Genomic DNA, 22,895 nt, shown 5'->3' with positions numbered 1-22,895 from the left:
ATTTGCATTCAATTATACACAAGGAACCCATATGTCACATTTCCACCCAACCCAATGGAAAGCTTAATGTCACTTTCTAGACCAGCAGCTCTGACTGACTGCTTGTATGGGAGAGAAATGATAAAAAGAAATCCAAAGATGTAGCTCTACCCCCTATTTCATTTTCTTTAAATTCTTATTTGAATGTGAGAATGCAGCTAACAATAAGAGTGGATGCAACATCTGGCCAATAAGACAAACTAAGGCAGGCCCATACACTGTTCAAATCATGGCCATTCAGCGGCAACTGCCTGAGATTCGTAAGGTTGAATTCAACAGTCCATCCAGTTAAATGTGTATTGCTGTACATGTGTCAGTGTCTATAATTATTTCCGAAATCCCTGTATGTTGTGTTCTTTAAGAAGTACATCCAACAGTCTTTTAAAAATATCCATACTCCCCATTGCCACCACCAATTGTGGAAGAGAATTCCACATCCTTAGTTTCCCCCGACAGTGAAAACCCCCCTGCGCAGTTTAAACCGCTTCTCCTACAATCTCATTGTGTGGCCCTGTGTCCTCTTACACTCCAAGACTTTTTTCCTATGCTGGGATCACCATTGAGATATATGTAAATCGCTATCATGTCCCCTCTCAAGCGTCACTTCTGCAGCGAGAATAAATTTAGTGCTTGTAATCGTTCCTCGTAATTGAGGTCATCCGGGGCAGGCTGAAATGTACTAAGTTGATTAATCAACTTGGGTACAACCAGTATGCTGGGCTTTATCTACGATTATCGATGGCGGCTCCTATAGCTGCTAGCAATAATCAAGGTCTTCTTCTAGCGGTGGGCAGCTTGCTCCCCCACGCCACAAAAAAAGTGACTTGGAAGGAGGAATTCCCACATCAACACTGTCCTGTTGACACTGTTCGATGGTTACAGGAAAGAAATTCTCTCCGCGTATGGCTGGTGTATGGGCAATGTACTGCACATTATCAAAGCTTGAGAGCAAACAGCGTTGGGTCTAGGGATGAACAAAAATAAGGACCTAAATCAATGATGGTCAGTCTAATAGGTAACAGCAAAGGGAAGGGGAAGAGGGCTCCATCACGTTATAAACGTAAAAAACCTTCTCTGTGCAGCAGCCCCCTAAAACTTACCTGAGCCAGTGATGTGCATGAGAGCCTCGGCTCTACGAGGACTCTCCCTCCTCCACAGGCTCCCACTGCTGTCAATCACAGCCAATGAGGAGAGAAGGGTGGGGCCAAGCCGTGGGGCTGTGTGAATGGACACACAGAGCCGCAGCTTGGGAGCAGGCCAGCTTGAGTCCCCCGTTGCCAGCTGCTTGCTCTGGGCAGGAGGGAGGGGCCAGGAGCACCAGCGAAGGACCCAAGAAGAGGAGGATTGGGGCCGCTTTGTGCAAAACCATTGCACAGAGCAGGAAAGTATAACATGCTTGTAAAAAAAAACAAAAAACAAAAAAAACACTTGGGAACACACCTAGGGGAATTAGATGTTTACCAAAAGAATCACAATATTCTAAACGCTATGACTAACAAGAACCTGCACCTTTCTGAACATTTTATACCTCCAACTTTTATAATAATCTTTTAAAGCTGACTCCTAAAGGCGGATGCACATTGCCGTAAAAAATGTTTGTTTACATACATCTAAAACAAGTACCTGACTCTGTGTTGAAAGCCGCATAGGGAGAGGGAAGGGCAGTACCAGGAGCCAATCAGGCTCTGATACATAAACATGTGTTGACATGGAACATGCGGAAAGGAGGATTGAGCAGAGTGGCCATTGAACGTAGGGAGACAACTGTATTCCATAACAGCTGATTAAAATACCAATTTGTATACAATTAAGCCTGAGAGAAATGTTAACATTACCTTTTGCAACTGCTTAATAATCTCTTCATCTTTGTTGAGGTATGGCTTATAGGAGCTATAGACACCTAAATGTAAAGAAAAAAAAGAAAAAAATTAAGATGTATTCTAGGTTTATATTTTGCAGCCCAATGCAGAAATATACTTACCGGGCTTAGAATCCAAAGTCTTTAATGTTTTCAGTTTCTTTACCTTCACCTGTTTGGGAACATCACCTGCAACAATATTCAAACATACAATCAATTTTAATCTTGGAGGAGAGGCCATGTACAATACATCAACAGTCCATTGCGTAAACATGGTGCAAAGTTCAGCTCCCGGAGGAATTTTCTCCCTTTATGACCAGGCCATTTTTGCTATTCCGCACTGCGCTACTTTATATGGCAATTGCACAGACATGCAACACTGTACGAAAAATTTAATTATTTTCACACCAATAGAGCCTTCTTTTGGCTGTATTTGATGACCACTGGGGTTTTTTTTTTTTTTTAAATATATAAACAAAAAAATCACAGAAAATTTTGGAAAAAAACATTTTTACTGTCTGCTATAAAACATATCTTAAAAAAAAAAATAAAACAAGAAAATATTTATGAACTTAAGCCAAAACCTATTCTGCTACATTTTTTTTTTTTACAAAAAACAACACCGACACTGGGTGAGAACTGATTGACATGAACATACCTAGTGACACTAATACAATGATCAGTGATGATAATATACATGGTCACTGTACTAAGCTGGAAAGGGGTTAACCTCAGGGGGTAAACAAAGGGTTAACCTTGTGCTTAAAATGCGTGTAATATATTTTGATTTTACATGAGATGTGACCCTGTAGAGATGAAGAGATGTGACTGTTTTATCTGCCCCTGCTTTGCAGGGTGAATAAAACAGCAAACGCAAAAAAATACACAACACAACCCCACAACCTATAGACCTCACAGTCTATATAGAAAAAGTTCTCTTGCTCTAGGTGCTGCAGCTCTCTCAAAGATCCACTGGGTGGCAGACTTAATCTGAACTATACAAGCTGTGCGCTCTCTTTTCCTTGCATATTTCAGAATAAAAAAAAGCACATCTCTGCTCCATGTACAGCCCTGTGTTGTTAATAAACACATGGCTCTGTACCATAATTTGCTAAGCCAGTCAGCTGACTGCTAACCAACTGGTGCTGTTGCAAATGACAACAAAGAGGGGATGACGGACCCGAACGTGTGCCCTTTCCGGAAATGTCAGGTCACATACATGTACGTGATCCAGCGCAGAAGGGCCGCCGTGTCGCAGTTTAAGTGCTGTGGGCGGTCTGGAACTGGTTAAGGTCATTGCAAATGACAAGGTGGCACATTTTGCCATTTTAGTGCCACCTGCATATGTACAGCAACCACTGACCCAGAAATATATATTTACATATCGTGCAGAAGGAGAAAGCGAGAACACATTTTTTGTGCATTTGCGTGAAAATGTGCAAACGCATGCAAAATGCGATAATGCATATGCGTGCACATGCGTGTAATTACGCGCAAATACAATAATTTTTTTTATTTTATTTTTTTAAAGCTGACCCGCAGCCCTCTTAAATAATTACCCAAGTTCGATCTCGACACGGCACTGTGCCAGTCTGCAGCAGCTCTTCTCCACTCTCCTCACGGGGGACTCGGCAGCAGCGGGAGCCAATGGCTCCTGCTGCCGACAGTTAAATCCTGTGAGGAGGAAGCAAGGGATCGGGTGGAGCCAGGCTGTGTGTATAGACACACACAGCCCAGTTTTAGATCGAGCCAGCACGAGTGTCCCCCATATCAAGCGCCTTGCTATGGGGATACTCTGAGGAGAAGAGGAGGAGCCAAGATCGCCAGTGGGGGTCCCCAGAAGAGGAGGTTCAAGGACGCTCTGTGTAATACCATTGCACAGAGCAGATAAGTATGAAATGTTTGTGATTTAAAAAAAATGAACCTCTACAATCACTTTAATTTTAACGTATGTGCAAAAAAAAAAAATACTGAGGACATATCACATATTAACATTTATAAGTAATAACACCATAGATTGTTGATCCAGAGAATATCTGACTGCCTTATGTCGCGTACACACGGCCAGAAAAAGACAGATGAGAGCTTTTCATCGGAAAATGCAACCGTGTGTATGCTCCATCAGAATTTAGCTGTCCGAATTTCCACCAGCCAAAAATTGATAGCATGTTCTCAATTTTCCTGACGGAAAAACGTTCTATTGGTAATTCCGATTGTGTGTATGCAATTCCGACATGCCAAAAATCACGCATGCTCAGATTCAACTACGACAGAAGCTATTGGCTACTGACTATTGAACTTCCTTTTTCTAGTCACGTCGTACGTCACGGTGTTATAAATGATCGGAATTTGATGTGACCGTGTGTAGGCAAGACAGCTTGAGCCGAATTCCATCGGAAGTCCGTCGGGAAAACCATCAGAGCTTTTTCCAATGAGAATTCCGATCGTGTGTATGCGGCATTAGGGAAACGGGAAGGAATTAAAAATGTACAATCTCTAGTCTAAAAGACAAAAAGTAATCTGTAAAGTGGGAATCTCTAAGGAAAGCCACTAACCAATGTATTTTTACAGTTTTTTTGTGCTTATTTACAAGCCTACAAAAGCACAAAAAAACTTCACCAATAGTTACATAGTTAGTAAGGTTGAATAAAGACACCAGTCCATCCAGTTCAACCTGAGTGTCTACAATTGTCCCTATCCCTGTACATTGCCCACTCACATCGGTCCCTACCCTCAAGAAGCCCACAATCCAAGGTCCCCATTCATATACTAGGACCAATTTTGGACAGAAGCCAATTAACCTACCAGCAAGTCTTTGGAGTGTTGGGAGGAAACCCGAGTACCCAGAGAAAACCCACACAGGCACAGGGAGAACATGCAAACTCCATGTCATGGTTGGAATTCGAACCAGCGACCCTTTTTACTGCTAGGTGAGAGTGCTAACCACTACACGACTGTTCCACCCGGCCAATAAATTATAAAAATATTGTCACTATTGTGTAAAAAAAGATCCAATGTGGCCGAAATGGCACACACTCCTAAAGGTAACCAAAAAGTATTTGGTTTAACACAGGGTATAAAATCCAAGCAGTGTCTAACCGCTTACACATTTCAACCCAAGCAGCGTTTTACTCATAGCTTAGCTGAAACACGTAAGTGTTTAGACACTGTTGGAATTTCCCCCCCTGTGTTTAATGTAATACTTTGGTTATCTTGAGAGCGTATGTAGTTTCCACAACATTGGATTTTTTTTTTTTTTTATCAATGCACCGCTCACCTCATAGCACTTATGAACAGTTTGGATAGAGCACGGTGAATTCTATTTGTTACATATTAGAAAATGTATTTGACTGAAAAACACAATTGCTGGTGTCTCCTTAAGATTTATCCCTACTTAAAAATCAAATAAACTTACCTGCCAGTTTTACATCACCAATGCGGATTATATGTGGCCAATGCTGCAGTGTTTTTGCAAAGAACGGGTTGGTGACACCAAAAATGACAGAAGGCCTAAAGAGAATGGTTTATGGTTACTTGACAGCATAAAAAATAAAAATAAATAATAACATATGTGAAAAAAAAGTGTCCTCGATTTACTCCCACTACAGGAGTGGAAAAGATCAAGTCAATTATCCAGAGTGAACTATACTCTTCAAGTACAACCAACACAATTGCATTGAGGATTTCACTCAGAAGGAAGACATGTCATAATAACTAGGATTGCACCGATAATGTGTTTGTTGTTTTTTAAAAACGTGCATTTATTTAAATTTTTTTTTTTTTTTTTTTAAGTTTAAAGTTAAAGAACTTGTCTTTTAAATTATTTTCATACACAGGAAACAGCATAATTTAATGATTATGGTTTATACTAAATTACTACTTGGTTCACTTGTGTATCTTTGGTAACTCAATGTGTGGGGTCTAGAACAGGCCTGTGATTAATGCACTGAACAATATGCATCTAGTAGCTTACCCCATTGCCCCTACCTGCAAACAATTTTTCAAAAAACATTTCATAATTTTTAAAAACAGTTTTCAATATCAACAAATCAAAATACATTTTTGGTTGCAAAGATTTAAATGATCCAGCATTTTGGAATTCCCACTTTAGAATTACAGAATGAGGCCAACATTTGGAAATCAACAGAGAATACTTACGGTGCTTGTGTTCTGGTGGTATATTCCTTGAATTCGGCATCATGAATTGTGAAGTATGGTCTGAAATCACTGCAGTATTTTAAAGGTGATATGCAGCTAAAAGAAGAAAAATCAAAAATGTTGTTAGGAAAAGGGAATACTTCTCCAGACTTGATTCGAAAATTTGTTGCGCCAGAAATACACTGCTAAAATGAGTGCAGGCAGACATTAGGAAATTTGGTCTCTCTGTTTTATCATATACCTCAGAGCATAATTAAGAACATAGAACTGTATAAAATAAAGCACACTTTAAAGATAAATACGCAGATTAAAACATTTTTTCACCCTAAGTGAGCTTTAAAGGATAAGTTCACTTTTACAAAAAAAGGATAAATGCACAATTATTTTACAAGTAATAAAAATTTGCATTTTTTTTTTTTGTTAGGGTAAAGCATCGCACTCAGAGTTCTGCAGACTGTGTATCTGTATGCCAATACCTCTAATACGGACAGACAGTTACATTCTGACAAGGAGCTCAGTGAACTATCTAGAGCAGTGATGGCGAACCTCGGCACCCCAGATGTTTTGGAATTACATTTCCCATGATGCTCAGCTATACTGCAGAGTGCCAGAGCATCATGGGAAATGTAGTTCCAAAACATCTGGGGTGCCAAGGTTGGCCATCACTGATCTAGAGCAATCAACAGCTTCCTGGTAGTTCATTGAGAATGACAAGCCGACAGCCACAAGTACAGTATGTGGGATGATGCACTATTCGCAATCTATGCATTAGAATTTCAGAACACTACAAGGGCACCTTTAATAGCAACGCAAAAATATATTTTGAATGTGTCTAAACACTTTAGAACAGTTTGCAGTGTTAATTTAGAGTCTTTCTCTCTTTGCGGTGTGGAATAGGTGAGAAGATCTGTTAGGGGAGGATACACACCATATCCTACTTCAGCAGGAGGTGTGGTTGATGCACAGACTGAACGCTCGGTTTCCTAGTGGAATGAACAGTAGAATGGATGTAAGCTTGTTTTAAAGTAATACCATTTTTTGATTCACTATGAGTTCATTTTTCCCATTTCCCCCCCCCCCCCCGAGACTGTTCGATCTGTGCTTCTATTTTTCCGTCCTTTCCACCCCCTTTTCTGGAGGAAATAAAATAAACTGGATTTTATTGTAAACCTGTATGATATGAAAAAGGCTTTGGCCGAAACGCATTAGCACTTCAGATGTAGCACTGCTGTTAGTGCCCAATAAAGATTTATAACATGAAGCAAATTGTGTTGCCTGGCAGTTTTTGCTAATTCGACAGCCATAAAGGCGTAAATGTTTTCCCATTTACAAAATACTGTGAATGAATGACACGGGAGGCGGGATAGCTGTCAAACGGGGACTCGGGGGGTGCAGAGGCTAGTACATTTGTAGAATGTTACAGTCTGAATATGGCTGTAACATGTCACAAAAGGAACTTTTCCTTTAAAAAATACCTATTCTAGGACACTTTTAGAACACATTTACATTTAGTTCATTCAGTTTTATTACCTGGAGAGAATATGTAGCATAATTTTGTAAGGCATTGTGATTTGTTTGTATGTTAGTTTGGCAGATAATATTAATTGAAATATACAAAAGGTTGCAGCAATGTGATATGACAATGAAAATTGTATAAACGTGTATTAGGGTGACTAGTCATATTAGTGCACTATTACAAGAACAAAGTTGAGTAATGTCTGTGCTACAATTTTTATTGCATAGCAAACTTGCTTGGACCTTAGAAGAAAAGGGTAGGCCCCAAAAGCTTGTCCTGAAATTTTAACTGTTACGGCAAATAAAAAAAGTATCACAGACAGTACTATACTGTGTTGTTGTAAGTGGATTAGCTGGCCAAGAAGGTTATCGTCTTAATTTAAATAGTGTAACAATGGAGTTAGGAGCAGCTGGGGAGCGTGGGCAGTGGGTTGGGGAGGGGGGACCTTTGCAGAGCTACTGTCACTTAGCCATTCATGGGCAAGGTGCCAGTGTCTCTTTGAAGCCCAAATGAACCTTCCTTATGCTGAAAGACTGCATATATAGTAGTATATAGTAATATGGGGTTCTTTTACTTATTTATTATACACAGCGAAGTGCCGCAGGAAAGGTTAAAAAACCCAGTGCAAGCAACCACATTTGAGATTCGGACCATGGCTCTCTCCAACATCCCACCACCTCCTGAACACTACTCCAATCAGCTGGTCAAGGAGCCCAACATCTATAACTTTATATGCATCCTGACTGTATTACAAGGGTTCAACCTGATGGCTTTGTACTGATGTATCTGTCTGCTTTTTTTATTTTATCAACTTGACTTAATAGCTTTATGGCGTCTAGATGTACAAATTATATTCCCAAAGACACTATAAACTGTTTTTTTTTTTTAAATTCTAGACAAAAGTATCTATGCAGAGACACAGTTTAGAGACATCAAGCCAACTTAACATGGAAGAAATAGGAGACATCTGTATTATTGTCCAGAAAATACAATTCTATTCAATTTTACATGAGGACAGCGCGTGCATCCAAAACATGAGATTTTTTCCACAAAGTATTACCAGGCTATCACAGCATGAATTTACAATGTAACAATGATGTCAGCTGTATTTCATTCTCTTTTCAAAAGATAAATCTGGAGTTCAAATTGTTAATGCTAAATCATACTAAAGCCATAGGCCAAAGTAATTTGATATACGGAAATAACTATATTCGACAAATCTTGAAGGGTGTGTATACAAAATTACTTTACCAGACATACTCCTTGACTAACATTTACTTAGATAAATAGAGATATTATCTTGGTAAATCCACAGAGAAGAAGCCTATGAAGACTTACCCAACAAGGGCTAGCACAGTTTCAGAAGACTGTGCTGGAGAAGGAGCCATTACCACCAGAGGTTCCCCAAGTAACACCAATTCCCATAGCAACTGGATGTGGAAGAAGACTGGGGAAAAGCACCTACGCAAAAAGAGCAGCCTGTTTTAAATCATATAAAAGTTCATCTCCTAAAAGAAAATCACATTGTTTTCTATAAGCACAGGTTGAAATTAAACACCCCAACGCGTGACACATCACTTGAAAACCCAATCCTAGAACTGTAGTGTCCATAAAGGCGTACGAGCGCCGCCCCCTCTCTAAACCAATAGATAGATTCATGCATTGCATGAATCTATCCATGGCCGCCGCTGCCAACCCCTATCCAGGTGCTTGGCGCTCGCAGTTCACCCAGGTGTGTTAGAAAAGCAAATGAATATTCCTAACACTGAACCACCTCTCCTCTCCACCAATCAGGTGCTCGAGTCAGTTATTCGTCACCTGATTGGCTGAAACGACAGGAGCTGAGATTGTACACCTATCAGGCGTCCAATCATAGGAGAGGACGGAAGAAGACATTGAGGAGCATGGAGGACACCGCTCTCGCTGCCATCAACCGCTGTTCCACAGAGACAGGGTAAGTGCCATGCAGACAGAGGGTGGGCACAGAGGCTGCATTCGATGGGCACAGAGGCTGCATTCGATAGTTTTTTTTCCAGAATTTTCGCTTGCCCCCCAAAAATTAGCCTCCCGTGGCTAATACACACCTTCCCTATGCTCCCATGTCTTTGCCTACATGAATTTGATGCCAAAAGCCCCAAAAGACATAGATCTTGTCACTCAAGTAACACTCTACAGTTTTCTCTTTCACTCATCCCCTGGTGCTACATAAAAAGGTATGTAGGGAGAGGAGAGGTGGAGGATTAGGACCAGCACAGAAAATGAGCAGGCAATGACATTTAAAGGAGGGAAGGAGCTGTGCTAGGGAAGGGATTTCCTGGAGTTGTCAAATTTTCTAGCAAGTTCAAAGCCCCCCCCCGCCACCTCACAAGTTCAGTTCATTTTTTTTTTGCTTTACTACTACTTTCCTGAATTTTATATCTTTAAAGTGTCTGCATCTATGTCTCTCTCTATGGCTATTTCACTATGGTTACTCCAGGATCTTTCTCCTTTTTTCTGCTCTAAACTAATGATAATTTTCATTTTTTTTCTCTCTAACATTTAGTGTTACTTCATTCATGATTATTTTCATTTTTCCCTTCATCATTGAGACGTTTTTCCCTTCATCATTATTGAGACATTTTCCCCTTGCATCCTGGCTTATATATATTCCATATGGATGCAAATTTGATTATCTCTGTTGATATTTCCTGTTTTTTATTCTCCTTTTCTCCCAATTATACTCCCTTTGGACTAACTGTGCTTATACACAAATCAAACAACTCTGCTTACTAAAAAAGATCCCTATTGTACCTTTTAAAGAATTTTTTTTTTCTATCTCTATATATACATATACATATACACACACACACACACACACACACATATACACATACACAATGCTCATTCCTTATCCTTTTTCTATAGATTTATTCAGTATATTTCTACTGGATTTATATACATGCCTTTTACACCTCAGACGCCCTCCACCCTATGCTCTGAATTCAACTCTTAAGTGAGTATCCATATTATCAAATACACATATCTACGCAATTTTTAGAAATTTGCGTCTCTAATAACTAGAAAAATTCTCTTATACCAGTTTGTTCCTTCTTGCATTTGCAGCCAGGTTACTTTGTGTGCCTTCTGCGGCTGCATAGAGTCCCTCTCATTTGGGTCGATTGGTCCCCCATGGAGGTCTGGCGCTGTAGATTCACCTTCCTTGGGAGCAGAAATTGGCAGGAGATACATGTACCTTAATATGTATACATTTATGTCTGCATTCAAGAGAACGCATGTTTTGCTACTTTGTATCTAATTGTATTTCTTTTCTGTTCATATTCCTGTACAGTTTCTTATCTTCTTTGATTCGTATACCCCCTGATGAAGCTAAATGCGAAACATGTCAGGTTAATATATGGAAAAGTAATCTTTGTCTAAAGCTGAATACTCGTCTGTGACCACCTTTATCATCAACTTTTGATAATTTATGACCCAAGTGGCTTTGTCTTTACATTTTTAACTATATTCTCATTAAAAGTATTCTACATTTTATTACATTGGTTTTCATTATTATTTGCCAGCACAGTTAAAATCCCGTTATTCCTCTTCTTTTATATTAATTAATTGGGATGGGGTGCTAATCTTTTGGGTGCTCTACCTTAAAGTGGTTGTAAACCATTACAGACAACGTTGATCTTCAGGTAAGCCTAGATTTAGGCTTACCTGTAGGTGCAAAAAATATCTCCTTAACCTACTCGGGGGCAGGGCCGGGTCGGGGCACCATGTCTGAATGCACACGTGGAGCAGCTGCATGCTGCTTGCTGTGGGGGCACTCGACAGGAGGGAGGGGGCCAGGAGTAGAGAAGAGGGACCCGAGAAGAGGAGGATCGGGGGCACTCCGCAAAACCAACTGCACAGGGAGGCAAGTATAACGCTTGTTAATTTTTTTTTTTTTCAAACAAGATTTTACAATCAGTTTAAAGTGGTAGTAAAGCCCAAGTCTAAATATTCCTTAAAATGTTACTTCCCCCTTTCTCCTACTTATCCAGCATACCGTGTAGAAAAAGATTTGTGTACATACCCATTTTTAATTTTGTAAAGTCACATGGCTCAGCAGCTCTGGCTCACCTGAGTAAGGGAGCACTCGAAAACAGCTGTGAACTCCCAGAACTGACATCACCCATTGGTTTCCATGGCCCAGCTGCTGTCTGCAAACCCTCCTCTCCCCTGCAGCAGCTGCTGCTCACTGACAGAGCTGCGGGATCACATCACATTAAAATAGATAAGTACACAAATCTTTTTTTTTTTTTATACAGGGTATGCAGGAAGAGGGGATGTTTTTAAATAAATAGACAGGAGTTAGGCTTGTATTTCACTTTAACACCTGCAAACAAGGCAACATGGACGTACAATATGTCCCATTATGCTTATACCTGAACAGATCAACTTCATGGATGGTTGGTAATAACACAGAAATTTGTGCATCTGTCTAAAAGAAGGAAAGAAAATAAACAGTCATTGGAATACAGTAGAAGAAGAACAGGAGTTATACAGTACCTTGAAATTTTCCACATTTGGTCATGTTACAGCCAAAAACGTTAATGCATTTTATTGGGATTTTACGTGATAGACCAACACAAAGTGGCACATAATTGTGACGTTAAGGGGAAAATGATAAACGGTTTTCAAAATGTTTTACAAATAAATATGTGAAAAGTGTGGCGTGCATTTCTATTCAGTCCCCTTTACTCCATGATACCCCTAACTAAAATCTAGTGGAACCAATTGCCTTCAGAAGTCACTTAATTAGTTAACAGAGTCCACCTGTGTGTAATTTTATCTCGGTATAAATACAGTTGAAGCCCTCAGAGGTTTGTTAGAAAACCTTAGTGAACAAACAGCATCATGAAGGCAAGGAACACCCCAGACAGACCAGTGATAAAGTTGTGGGGAACTTTAAAGCAAGGTTAAGTTATAAAAAAATCCCAAGCTTTGAACATCTCACAAAGCACTGTTCAATCCACCATCCAAAAATGGAAAGAGAATGGCACAACTGTAAACCTACCAAGACATGGCTGCCCACATAAACTGACAAGCCAAGCAAGGAGAGCATTAATCAGAGAAGCAGCCAAGAGGCCCATAGTAACTCTGGAGGAGCTGCAGAGATCCACAGCTCAGGTGGGAAAATCTGTCCACAGGACATCTATTAGTTGTGCGCTCCACAAATCTGGCCATTACGGAAGAGTGGCAAGAAGTGGCAAGAAGAAAGCAATTGTTGAAAGAAAGCCATAAGAAGTCCCATTTGCAGTTTGCTAGAAGCCATGTGGGGGACATGACAAACATGTGGCAAAAGGTGCTCAGGTCAGATGAGACCAAAATTTTACTTTTTGGCCAAAAAGCAAAACGCTATGTGAGGCAGAAAATTAACATCGCACATCACCCTGAACACACATCCCCACTCTGAAACATGGATAGGGAAACTGATCAGAGTTGATGTGAAGATGAATGGAGCCAAATACAGGAAGATAAAAACCTTAGAAGCTTGCAAAAGACTTGAGACTGGTGCGAAGGTTGACCTTCCCATCAGGACAACGACCCTAAACATACAGCCAGAACAACAATGCAATGGTTTAGATCAAAGCACATTCATGTGTTGGAATGGCCCAGTGAAAGTCCAGGCCTAAATCCAATTGAGAATCTGTGGCAAGACTTGAAAATTGCTCTTCACAGACGCTCTTCATTCAATTCGACAGGGCTTAAGCTATTTTGCAAAGAAGAATGTACAAAAATGTCACTCTCTAGATGTGCAAAGGTGGTAGAGACATCCCCAAAAAGACTTGCAACTGTAATTGCAGTGAAAGGTGGTTCTACAAAAGTATTGACTCGGGGGCTAAATACAAATGCACGCGACACTTTTTACATATTTATTTGTAAAAAATGTTAAAAAAACATTTATCATTTTCCCTCTACTTGACAATTATGTGTCACTTTGTGTTGGTCTATTACATAAAATCCCAATAAAATAGATTGACGTTGTGCTTGGGGTAAAGGCACTGTATATTCCATTAAAAAGCTCGGGTACTGCTACTATTAAATTCATTATAACAGTTAGAGCCAAATTACAGTTGCGCTGGGTAGCTTTGTTAAACATATTTCAATACATAGACAAGGCACATATTATTGTGTTTGTGTTTAAAGTGTTTAACAAATTTTACAATGATTATTTTTTTAATTTTTATTTTTTTTTACACAAAACTGTGGTTTTATTATTATAATACAAAGTGATGTGCTTTTAGTGGGTATAGCCTGGAACATGTGACCAACAATTAAATCAAAAAAGACAATGTACAGTATAAAAATATACTGCAAGGGTAAGAAGGGAGGCTGGCTCAGCGATCCAGGAGAAAAAAAAAAGAGAGAGAGGGGCGCCTCTGGGTGCAGATTTTTTAAAAGGTTTTATTTTCAGTGTAAAAACATAACATTTTGCACTCACATTTAGTAGGCAAAAAGTAAGCATTAAACACAGAGGGTTATCTGGTGTATCTGATTATGGGACGTCAGCCAGTGATCCGGTCCACATCTGTCATCTCGTTGTTCCTGTTCCTCTCACATGAGGTGTTTCTTATGAAGCAGCCGGCTTATGGTGGACACGAGATGTGCGGTCTTCAGAACGAGGCTTGGGAGGCAGAGATGACCAGGGCGCGGGGCTGTGACGTCAGAGGGTATGCGACGCGTTTCTTGAGCGTGCGGGACGAGATTGTCGGACGACCGCGCTCTTTCATCAGGCAGAATCAGAATAAAGTGAAGGGGACTAGGGATTTAAATAGGGGCAGGCTAAGGACAGTAGGCGTGGCTGGAGGTGGACTAGGAACAGGTGAAGGGGCGTGGCTCCGGCTGAGTATTGGGAAGGAAACGATCACGCCCCTTCACCTGTTCCTAGTCCACCTCCAGCCACGCCTACTGTCCTTAGCCTGCCCCTATTTAAATCCCTAGTCCCCTTCACTTTATTCTGATTCTGCCTGATGAAAGAGCGCGGTCGTCCGACAATCTCGACCCGCACGCTCAAGAAACGCGTCGCATACCCTCTGACGTCACAGCCCCGCGCCCTGGTCATCTCTGCCTCCCAAGCCTCGTTCTGAAGACCGCACATCTCGTGTCCACCATAAGCCGGCTGCTTCATAAAAAACACCTGTAGTGGACCTCATGTGAGAGGAACAGGAACAACGAGATGACAGATGTGGACCGGATCACTGGCTGACGTCCCATAATCAGATACACCAGATAACCCTCTGTGTTTAATGCTTACTTTTTGCCTACTAAATGTGAGTGCAAAATGTTATGTTTTTACACTGAAAATAAAACCTTTTGAAAAATCTGCACCCAGAGATGCCCCTCTCTCTCTTTTTTTCTCCTTTATCTGCAGCAATCCAGGAGCTTGAGTTTCAGCTCTTTTAAAGGTGGCAGCCCTGCATGCGGATCCATCCCCCCTCTCCATCCCTCTCCACCCCCCCCTCTCCTCAGGAACAAAAGAACATTTAATTTTCCTTTTTTGGACTTGACAAAGTAGTGCATTCCCTGCACTCACTATCATATGTAATTTTATAGACTTTTTTTAAGTGGGAACCTAATATCTTTGATTTGCGCCAAATACTTGTCTTATGGCTCAGCGATCCCACTTCTGGCTCAGCGATCTGAGCCAGAAGTGGGAGCTGGTACCTGTCAAAACCTGTCTGAGTAGATACCATTAATTATGTTTAAAGCATTACATTATAATTCTAGTTTCCACAAAAATTTGAACCTGTAATTCCTTATGAAGGGAGACCACCACCCATTCCATGGAAAAAAAAAAAAAAAAAAAAAAAAAAAAAAGTAGGATAATTTAGCCATGAATTATAAAAAAAAAAAAATAGTCTTCTGTGCCACATGGGATATGATAGTAAGCAGTTGCTTGCAGCCCCTTGAGATTTTACTGCCCGGGAAATTAATTAGGCCACAAAGAGCCCATTTGGGAGTTAGGAGGTAAGTATTCTGAAAAGCAGAAGCTTTTCCTGCCTCCAGAATACAGCAATCAATACTGCAGATTATAGACAGCAGCAGTGATCGTACAAAAAAAAAAAAAAAACCTGACAGGCTGGATGTAATCAAGTTGATTGATATATTGACTTTGATACAATCAGCCTGCCCATGGATGGATTGCAATTTGGACAGTTCCTGCTGAACCAGACAAATTTCGGTCCATCTATGGCCAGTTTAAATCTATGTAAGAAATCACAATCCCCATTCAACCAATGTTACCTGTTGAGTCATATCCACCAACTGTGTTGTCCCTGGCTTGTCATGTCTGGTTGGTATTCGCACCTGAAAGATTGAAAGTTGAAGTTGTACAATGAGTAGTTAGAAAGGTAACACTCACAAGAGTAAAGCATCAAACATACACCTGGCGTTAAAACCTTATTTTCCTAATATATTCAGAGAAAAGTCAGCAGTTAATCTACTTTGTTATCATAATGAATACTTCAGGATAGGATAGTGAAATTACAAATTTTGGACAGAATTTTTAAGCTGAACTCCAAGCAGAAAAACCCCCCAAAAAAACAATTAAGGAAATATATGTCTAGACTTGAAATATGATGAAGTGGGTCTTTAAACATAACTAGTAACTTGAAAGCCCTTGTACAGAAGAGCTCAGACTGGTAGATGTGCCAGGTTATGGGCAGGCCCTCTGTGCCCTCACGTACAATGTGGAAATTTTCGGTATGGCATTGTACATGAGGACGTTACAGCTGCTACTGCTAGATGTGGCAACAAAAAGTAGAGGCTGCAGGGGATTGGTTGCATGGAAGGAGGAGTCTGCAGTAGTGAGGAATAAGACAAGTAAAAAGTCTGTTTTCATGGCATCACAGGCAACCTGCTCCCCTCTGAAATGGTAGTTTTTTTTTCCAATTCCCTGGAGTTAAGCTTTAAAGCAAATTCTGCTGCAATTAGGAGGATACAATTTTAAAATGAGTATTTATTCAAGAGCAAATACAATCTAGAAACCGTGTCCAAAAAACTTGTCAGCAGAAAAGGAGTTGTAAAGGCAGAAGGTTTTATATCTTAATGCATTCTATGCATTAACATAAAAAAAAACTTTGGTGTATAGCAGCCTCCCCAGCACCCCCCTAATTACTTAACTGAACCCCTTCTCTCTCCAGCGATGTCCACGAATGTCCAAGCCATCTGGGACACTCCTCCTGATTGGCTGAGACAGAGCAGCAACGCCATTGGCTACCGTGGCTGTCAAAGTCAGTCAGCCAATAAGGGGAGAAAGGGGACAGGGCTCAATGTCTGAATGGATATATGGAGCTCTGACTCGGCTCAGGTGCCACCATAGAAAACTGATGGCTGAGGGGGGCACTCCATAGAGAAGAGGGAGGAGCAGCAAAGAGGGCCAAGAAGAGGAGGATCTGGGCTGCTCTGTGCAAAACCAACTGCTCAGAGGAGGTAAATATAACGTTTGTTATTTATTTTCATTTTTTAAAACAAGACTTTACAATCACTTTAAACCTAAAGTCTAAGGCTAACAAATTAAAGTCTAACTCCAAATAACAGTTCTTAAGCAGTTCCAGAAACCTCTTTTTTCACAGCTTGGTCATTTAAAGAAAGATGAAAAATAACAGATTTACTGGGTAGATCACAAGGTGAAAAAACAGTAAAAAAGCCTTAGGCCTCTTTCACACAGACGATCCGTTCAAGTCCGCCTGTCAGTTTTTTAGGAGGACCTGAACAGACACTCCATAGACCTCTATGGAGCGTTGGATGTCAGCGCTGACATGTCCGCTGACATTCGACCCGCTACAATCCGAAAAAGTGTGACAGAGGAAAAAAAAAAACTACTTTTCATTCCGTCTGCGGATCGGATGATCACGGAATCTATGGTCCGTCCTCATCCAATCCCCCATAGGGGAGAGCGGCGCTCTGACAGGTCCATCCCTGCACAGTGTGCAAAGATGGACCTGTCATCTTCCTGCTGAGCGGGGATCGACGGAGCGATCCCCCGCTGAGCAGAGCGGGCTCCATACACGGACACGTCCGCGAGAAAGAGCCCTAAAATAAGAAAAACAGTTGCAGCTATCACTTTTACGAACTGGTTAACTGTAATATATTACATTATTACTTTTGGGTCCTCTGTGACATTTTGGATTCTGGCTCTCCCCCTTGCTAGGCACTAATCACCACGACTTTACTGTCCTGCTGACCTCAACACAATGTATCGAGCATATGTTCTACAATGCCAGACAGGTAGTCTTGCCCACACATCAAATGCATTTGGCCATGCGATCGGATATTAACAGGCCACGGGCAAGGAACATATTAGGAAGCATTCCTGCACTGTTACCTAGAGCTCACAGTGAAGCATTCAATGTAGCATAGGAACCAGCATACTCCACCCCCTGGTTCCTAAGCTACTGTGTAATAGCTGTCATCTCTTTAGAATAAATCAGTCGCCAGGCACATCAGAGGTTATTGCAGGCACGGGCAACAGCAATTACAAGAAAGCTTTCCTGCACATTTTCTAGCCTCCATTATCTGTGTCTGCGTCAACCCCTGATGTGTCTGAATGAGAACTCCATTCATCTGTAAAGAATAACGGAGGCTGTGGCAGCTGATTAAACGGTTATTTATCTGCAAAAGGACAGACAGAGGAGTAACAGAGACATAGCTTATCATCTTTATAAAATGAGCCTAAAGATGGGCAAACTATTTTCATTTAATTGCAAACTGGGTGGCTCAAAATTATTTTGTGTATAAACCCTTTAAAAAGCAGGCATCAGAATTGGCAAATCAAAATTTGCCTGGGAAGTAATAGAGTGTGAATCTACTAACATCAAAATGACCACAAAGCACAGTGGGTGATCCAAAAACATAAGGGAACAGAGCAGGTAGCACATACTATTTGCACAGTTACTCTTTGTGCTATCCTGCTATGTTTTAAGAATGCTAAAGTTCCGCACTTAGGTGTCATACCTTTATGACGAGTCCCATAATTGGCAGATGCAGAGTCTTCCCTGGCACAGGAGGGGGCCATCGGTCTATATCACTGCAAGCTGCAGAAATAAAAAAGGAAAGGGTTAGGCCTAGGTTTAGAGTCAGTTTTAAAGTGGAAGTAAACTCTCTCATTCAACAAACTATTTTTAATCTATATGTTGCTAGCATTAGTAAACAGCTAGGAAGGTAAATTATATACATCTTTCTGCATGCAAGCCTGAGCCAAGGGCTGACGGATTCCAGGAAGTACAAACTACATGAACCATCTGACCTCACTCAAGTTGGCCATGACTAGAAATATTAGGTGGCATTTTTCAAAGTGATTTTTCAACAAAATGGAGAAATGGATGGATAGGTGACCTTGCTTTGAATATTAAACCTGAATTAAATAGTGGGTTACATCATTGGAGGCTGTACATGCTTTTGTTTTATGTGAAAATTTAATAAAAATAGATTTGCATGAAAAAAATGAAATGGCATTCTAAGTTTGTGGTGCTCAGATACAGTTAAGTTCCACTCTAAGGTTAGAGGTAAAATGAACCTAGCTTGACCTAAAAGAAGACCAAGAAAACGGCACTGTTGAAGTTCACGCACCTTTCCAGTGTAAGGCGGATGTCAGATGGGCATAGAGTTTCTACCGATGCCAATTTCTTGAACTTGCCAGCAGCAGCATTGCTAAAAGGCTGCCCGTTTGCCCCTGTGGAATAACTCCCTCTGTAGCAGAGGCAACTACAGGATGCCGTCCACATTGCCAGAGATCAGGATTCAGCAGTGTTAGAGCCAGCGACAGAGTGGCATTCCGCTACATCTGGCTACAAAGAGAATGGTTCCATAAGGACACTCAAATAGCTTTTTTAGCTATCCTGACATTGGTAATTTGTCTCTAGCGAAAGAGTCACCCACCTGACATCAGCCTTTAGGTCAACTTTAGGTCAAGGTTTACTACTATATAGTGAATAGCCAATGTTTTGGCTTATAAAGCAGAACCTGCCACACAGCAGAAAGACTGAAGAAGAAATGCCCAAAAACCATTATAGCTTAATTTGAACCCCAACGACTCTCCCCATCACATCTGCTGACTGACGACAACAGTCTAAAATACAACTGTCAAAACAGAAAAATTTAAAGTAAAAATATATCCATACAGTGGAAGCTAAGAGGAGGTGGCTACAAATAATTTCAGCCTTCCTAATATGCAAATGGTGAACATTGAAATAAGCGTCTAATCTTCCCCTCTTATAGCCTAAAAGGTAAGCAATTACAGTGATTGGCCTCCCTGAGTCTGAGGGCTCTAAAGATCTACAAAACCCCCCTGCAAGCCTTATTCAACAACCTCCTGGGTGAATCCCCTACCAAACACATCGAGATGGATAGGACCACCGAGCCCTATGCCCCAAAGGGCCTGCTTCCAAACCATGTCATGTCATCTGCAGAATTTACTACTACCCCCTTGAAGAAAGACATCAAGATAGCTCTGTCTGCAAAAAAGTCTTTGACAATACACCAGTGCAGCTTTACCCGGACCTTTCCTGGATCCCCCCCTGCAAAAACGCAGGCTCCTTCAACCCCTTCTCCACGTGCTACGGGACAGGGCATCATATGCCGTTGGGGATTTACTTTCAGACTTACGGCAAGGCATCAAGGACTATCTGCAGAGACCTGGATGTCTTTTGTGATGTTCTGGGGATCCCTACCCCCCAGCTCCAGGACTGGGACTTGGTTGCCACACCACCTCCCACAGTCTGGCAGAAGATTTAACCCACCAAACACTCCCGGGGCCCGGATACCCCCCACAAAGCCACCAAACCAAAAAATGGCTTACCAACAAAGGGCCTTCCCCTCGTACCTTCACCGGTAGACTGGGTCTCCACTTGGATTACACCCACGGTTCACTTCACTAACCTGCTCATGGCCACCTTAGGCCCCTGATTTCCTCTAGTTTAATATTTTGGGCGTATATCGATAGTGGTCACAGTGGACAGTGTTCATTGCCCCCCCCCCACCACCCCCATCTACCCCCTAGAGTTCCTATAAACGTTTCACTGTTTACTTTTTGTATGTGTTACATCAGTTCTCTGTGTCCCCCTGGCCTGTGATTTATTACTCCTGGTCGGGAGAACATACAGTATCTCACAAAAGTGAGTACACCACTCACATTTTTTGTAAATATTTTAATATTTTTCATGTGACAACACTGAAAAAATGTCTAAATCTTTGGCAAGGAAGATAAGTACACCCCTGGAAAATGAAAATGTCCAAAGTGTCAATATTTTTTGTGTGGCCACCATTTTTTTCCAGCACTGCCTGATTTTTGTTTTCTAAACCCACTGGATTTGCCTGCCTGAGCCTTTAGGGACTCAAACTCTTTTGTCAACTTACTAGACGATATGCTCGGACTCCTTCCACCCCTCATTGTATGCACAGGCGTATTGACTACCTCTTTGTCAATAATACCACACTACACATAACCAGGTCCGCGCAGATTCTCCCAATCTCTTTGTCCAATCAAGCTCCATCTTAAACTGCACTGGAGCCCCCAGTCGCAAACATTGTCATTGGCAGCTGAATAACTTCCTCTTACAGCACCTCTCTTCCAAAACAGAATTTAAGTCCACACTGAGTTCACACTGAAACTGTATTTTCTTGAACACACCCCAGAGGTATCTCTTTCCACCCTCTGGGAAGCATCAAACTCACCTCCGCCAGGAAAACAGATGCTAGGGCTACCAAGTTACAAACTGAAACGAAATTTAGGGCCCTCGAACTTCACCTACAGCTATTTCCATCCCTATCCTTACTTAAAAAAATCCCTTCTCTGCATGACACTCAAAAACCTGGCACTAGGACAAGTAGAAAAAGCCAGACTAGGCTGAAACAATTATACTACGACAAAGGTAACAAGGTCCACTCTCACTATTAGCTAGAAAACTGACCGCAGCCACGTGATTACCCCACACCAAAAAAATAAATAAAATAGACCGTGCTGTGTACTATCCCACCCCAGAGACATTGCTTGCGCCTTTGAGTTCTACTACACCTTATATAAATAGCCCCGGGGTTCTTTATAACCCCCCCCCCCCCGATCTTGCTAACCGCATTGCTCAATACCTGGAGCAGCGCGGAATCCCCCCCAACTACAACCCTTGGACCGTCTTCCCCCTCAATGCACCCATCACATGGAGAAACTTGAGTCGAAAATTTAAAATCTCCCTACACGTAAATCCCCTGGCCCAGATATTCATTCCTCCCTTATGAGTACTAGAAATCCTCTCTCCCCCTTCTAATACCACACATGTGTAAGCTTTTTAACGCTTTCCTTCAGCATACTCCCATACCCTCAGATATGCAGCGATCCTTCCTGACTTTGATTCTGAAGCCATATAAGGTCCCCTCTTTATGTGTTAGCTACAGGCCTTAGTGCTTCTGAACTCTGACCTGAACATTTTTACCAAGCTTCTCTGTATTGATGCGGTCCTTCCCTCCCTAATTCACAAAGATCAGGTGGGCTTCATCCCTCTCCACCAGGCGGGTGACAACACAAGGAGGGTCATAGACTTAATTGAAGTGGCAAACAGGGATGGTCTGGGGTCCTTAGTACTAAGCTTGGATGTTGAAAAGGCTTTTGACAGTCTTGGCTGGTCTTTCCTGTTTCCTACAAGCTATTTTAGACTTTTACACCAACCCTACATCCCAAGTGAAGACACCCTTCGCCCTATCCTCCCCTCTTTACCAGTCACTAATGGTACCCACCAGGGATGCCGCTCTAGCCTCTACTGTTTGTTCTATGTGTTGAACCCCTGGCAGCATCCATCCACGGAAACCTAGACATTTGTGGCATAACAGTTAGGGGAAAGGAGTTCAAGTTATCGCTGTTTGCAGACGATATCATATTTAGCATGACTCAGCCCAAGATTTCCTTACCTAGCCTGCACCCTCTCGGGTTATAAAATCAATGCATCCAAAATCAGAGGCCCTCCCGATTAAATATCCCTGCTGGATTAGTCCACCACCTGCAAACGAGTTTCCCCTATAACTGGAAGACCTCAGCAATGAAATATCTGGGGGTTAACATTACCGCCACCCTTTACCAAGCGAACCCCCCTCTCCCCCCATCTCGATCTATACGGGAACTACTACAAAAATGGAAGACTCACCACATATCCCTCCTGGAATGTGTGGCCTCGGTCAAGATGAACATCCTCCCTAAACTCCTATACTTATTTCAAACACTGCCCATTCCCGTGCCCCATGCGCACCTGCGAACACTCTAAGCGGATCCGATACACTTAGTTTAGAACTATAAGAGACATAGTATTA

General features: G+C 41.6%; 1 protein-coding gene across 1 annotated transcript in view; it reads right to left on the bottom strand.

Annotated features, from left to right (window-relative positions):
• DENND6A (DENN domain containing 6A) overlaps positions 1 to 22,895 on the bottom strand; it is a 107,901-nt gene that overhangs the window by 25,808 nt on the left and 59,198 nt on the right. The window contains exons 7-14 of the mRNA XM_077452019.1: positions 18,558 to 18,637; positions 15,846 to 15,908; positions 11,984 to 12,039; positions 8,910 to 9,032; positions 6,056 to 6,151; positions 5,313 to 5,407; positions 2,021 to 2,086; positions 1,875 to 1,939 (exon numbers count right to left, since the gene is read on the bottom strand). Coding sequence (XP_077308145.1) covers positions 1,875 to 1,939; positions 2,021 to 2,086; positions 5,313 to 5,407; positions 6,056 to 6,151; positions 8,910 to 9,032; positions 11,984 to 12,039; positions 15,846 to 15,908; positions 18,558 to 18,637 — 644 coding nt within the window. The remainder of the gene's footprint in view (positions 1 to 1,874; positions 1,940 to 2,020; positions 2,087 to 5,312; positions 5,408 to 6,055; positions 6,152 to 8,909; positions 9,033 to 11,983; positions 12,040 to 15,845; positions 15,909 to 18,557; positions 18,638 to 22,895) is intronic.

This window comes from Lithobates pipiens, unplaced genomic scaffold (genome assembly GCF_037356315.1).
Source record: "Lithobates pipiens isolate NorthernLeopardFrog02 unplaced genomic scaffold, aLitPip1_a1.2 Scaffold_23, whole genome shotgun sequence".
Taxonomy (NCBI): Eukaryota; Metazoa; Chordata; class Amphibia; order Anura; family Ranidae; genus Lithobates; species Lithobates pipiens.
The sequence above is the reverse complement of the archived record's forward strand: the minus strand, read 5'-3'. Positions and strand labels throughout refer to the sequence as shown.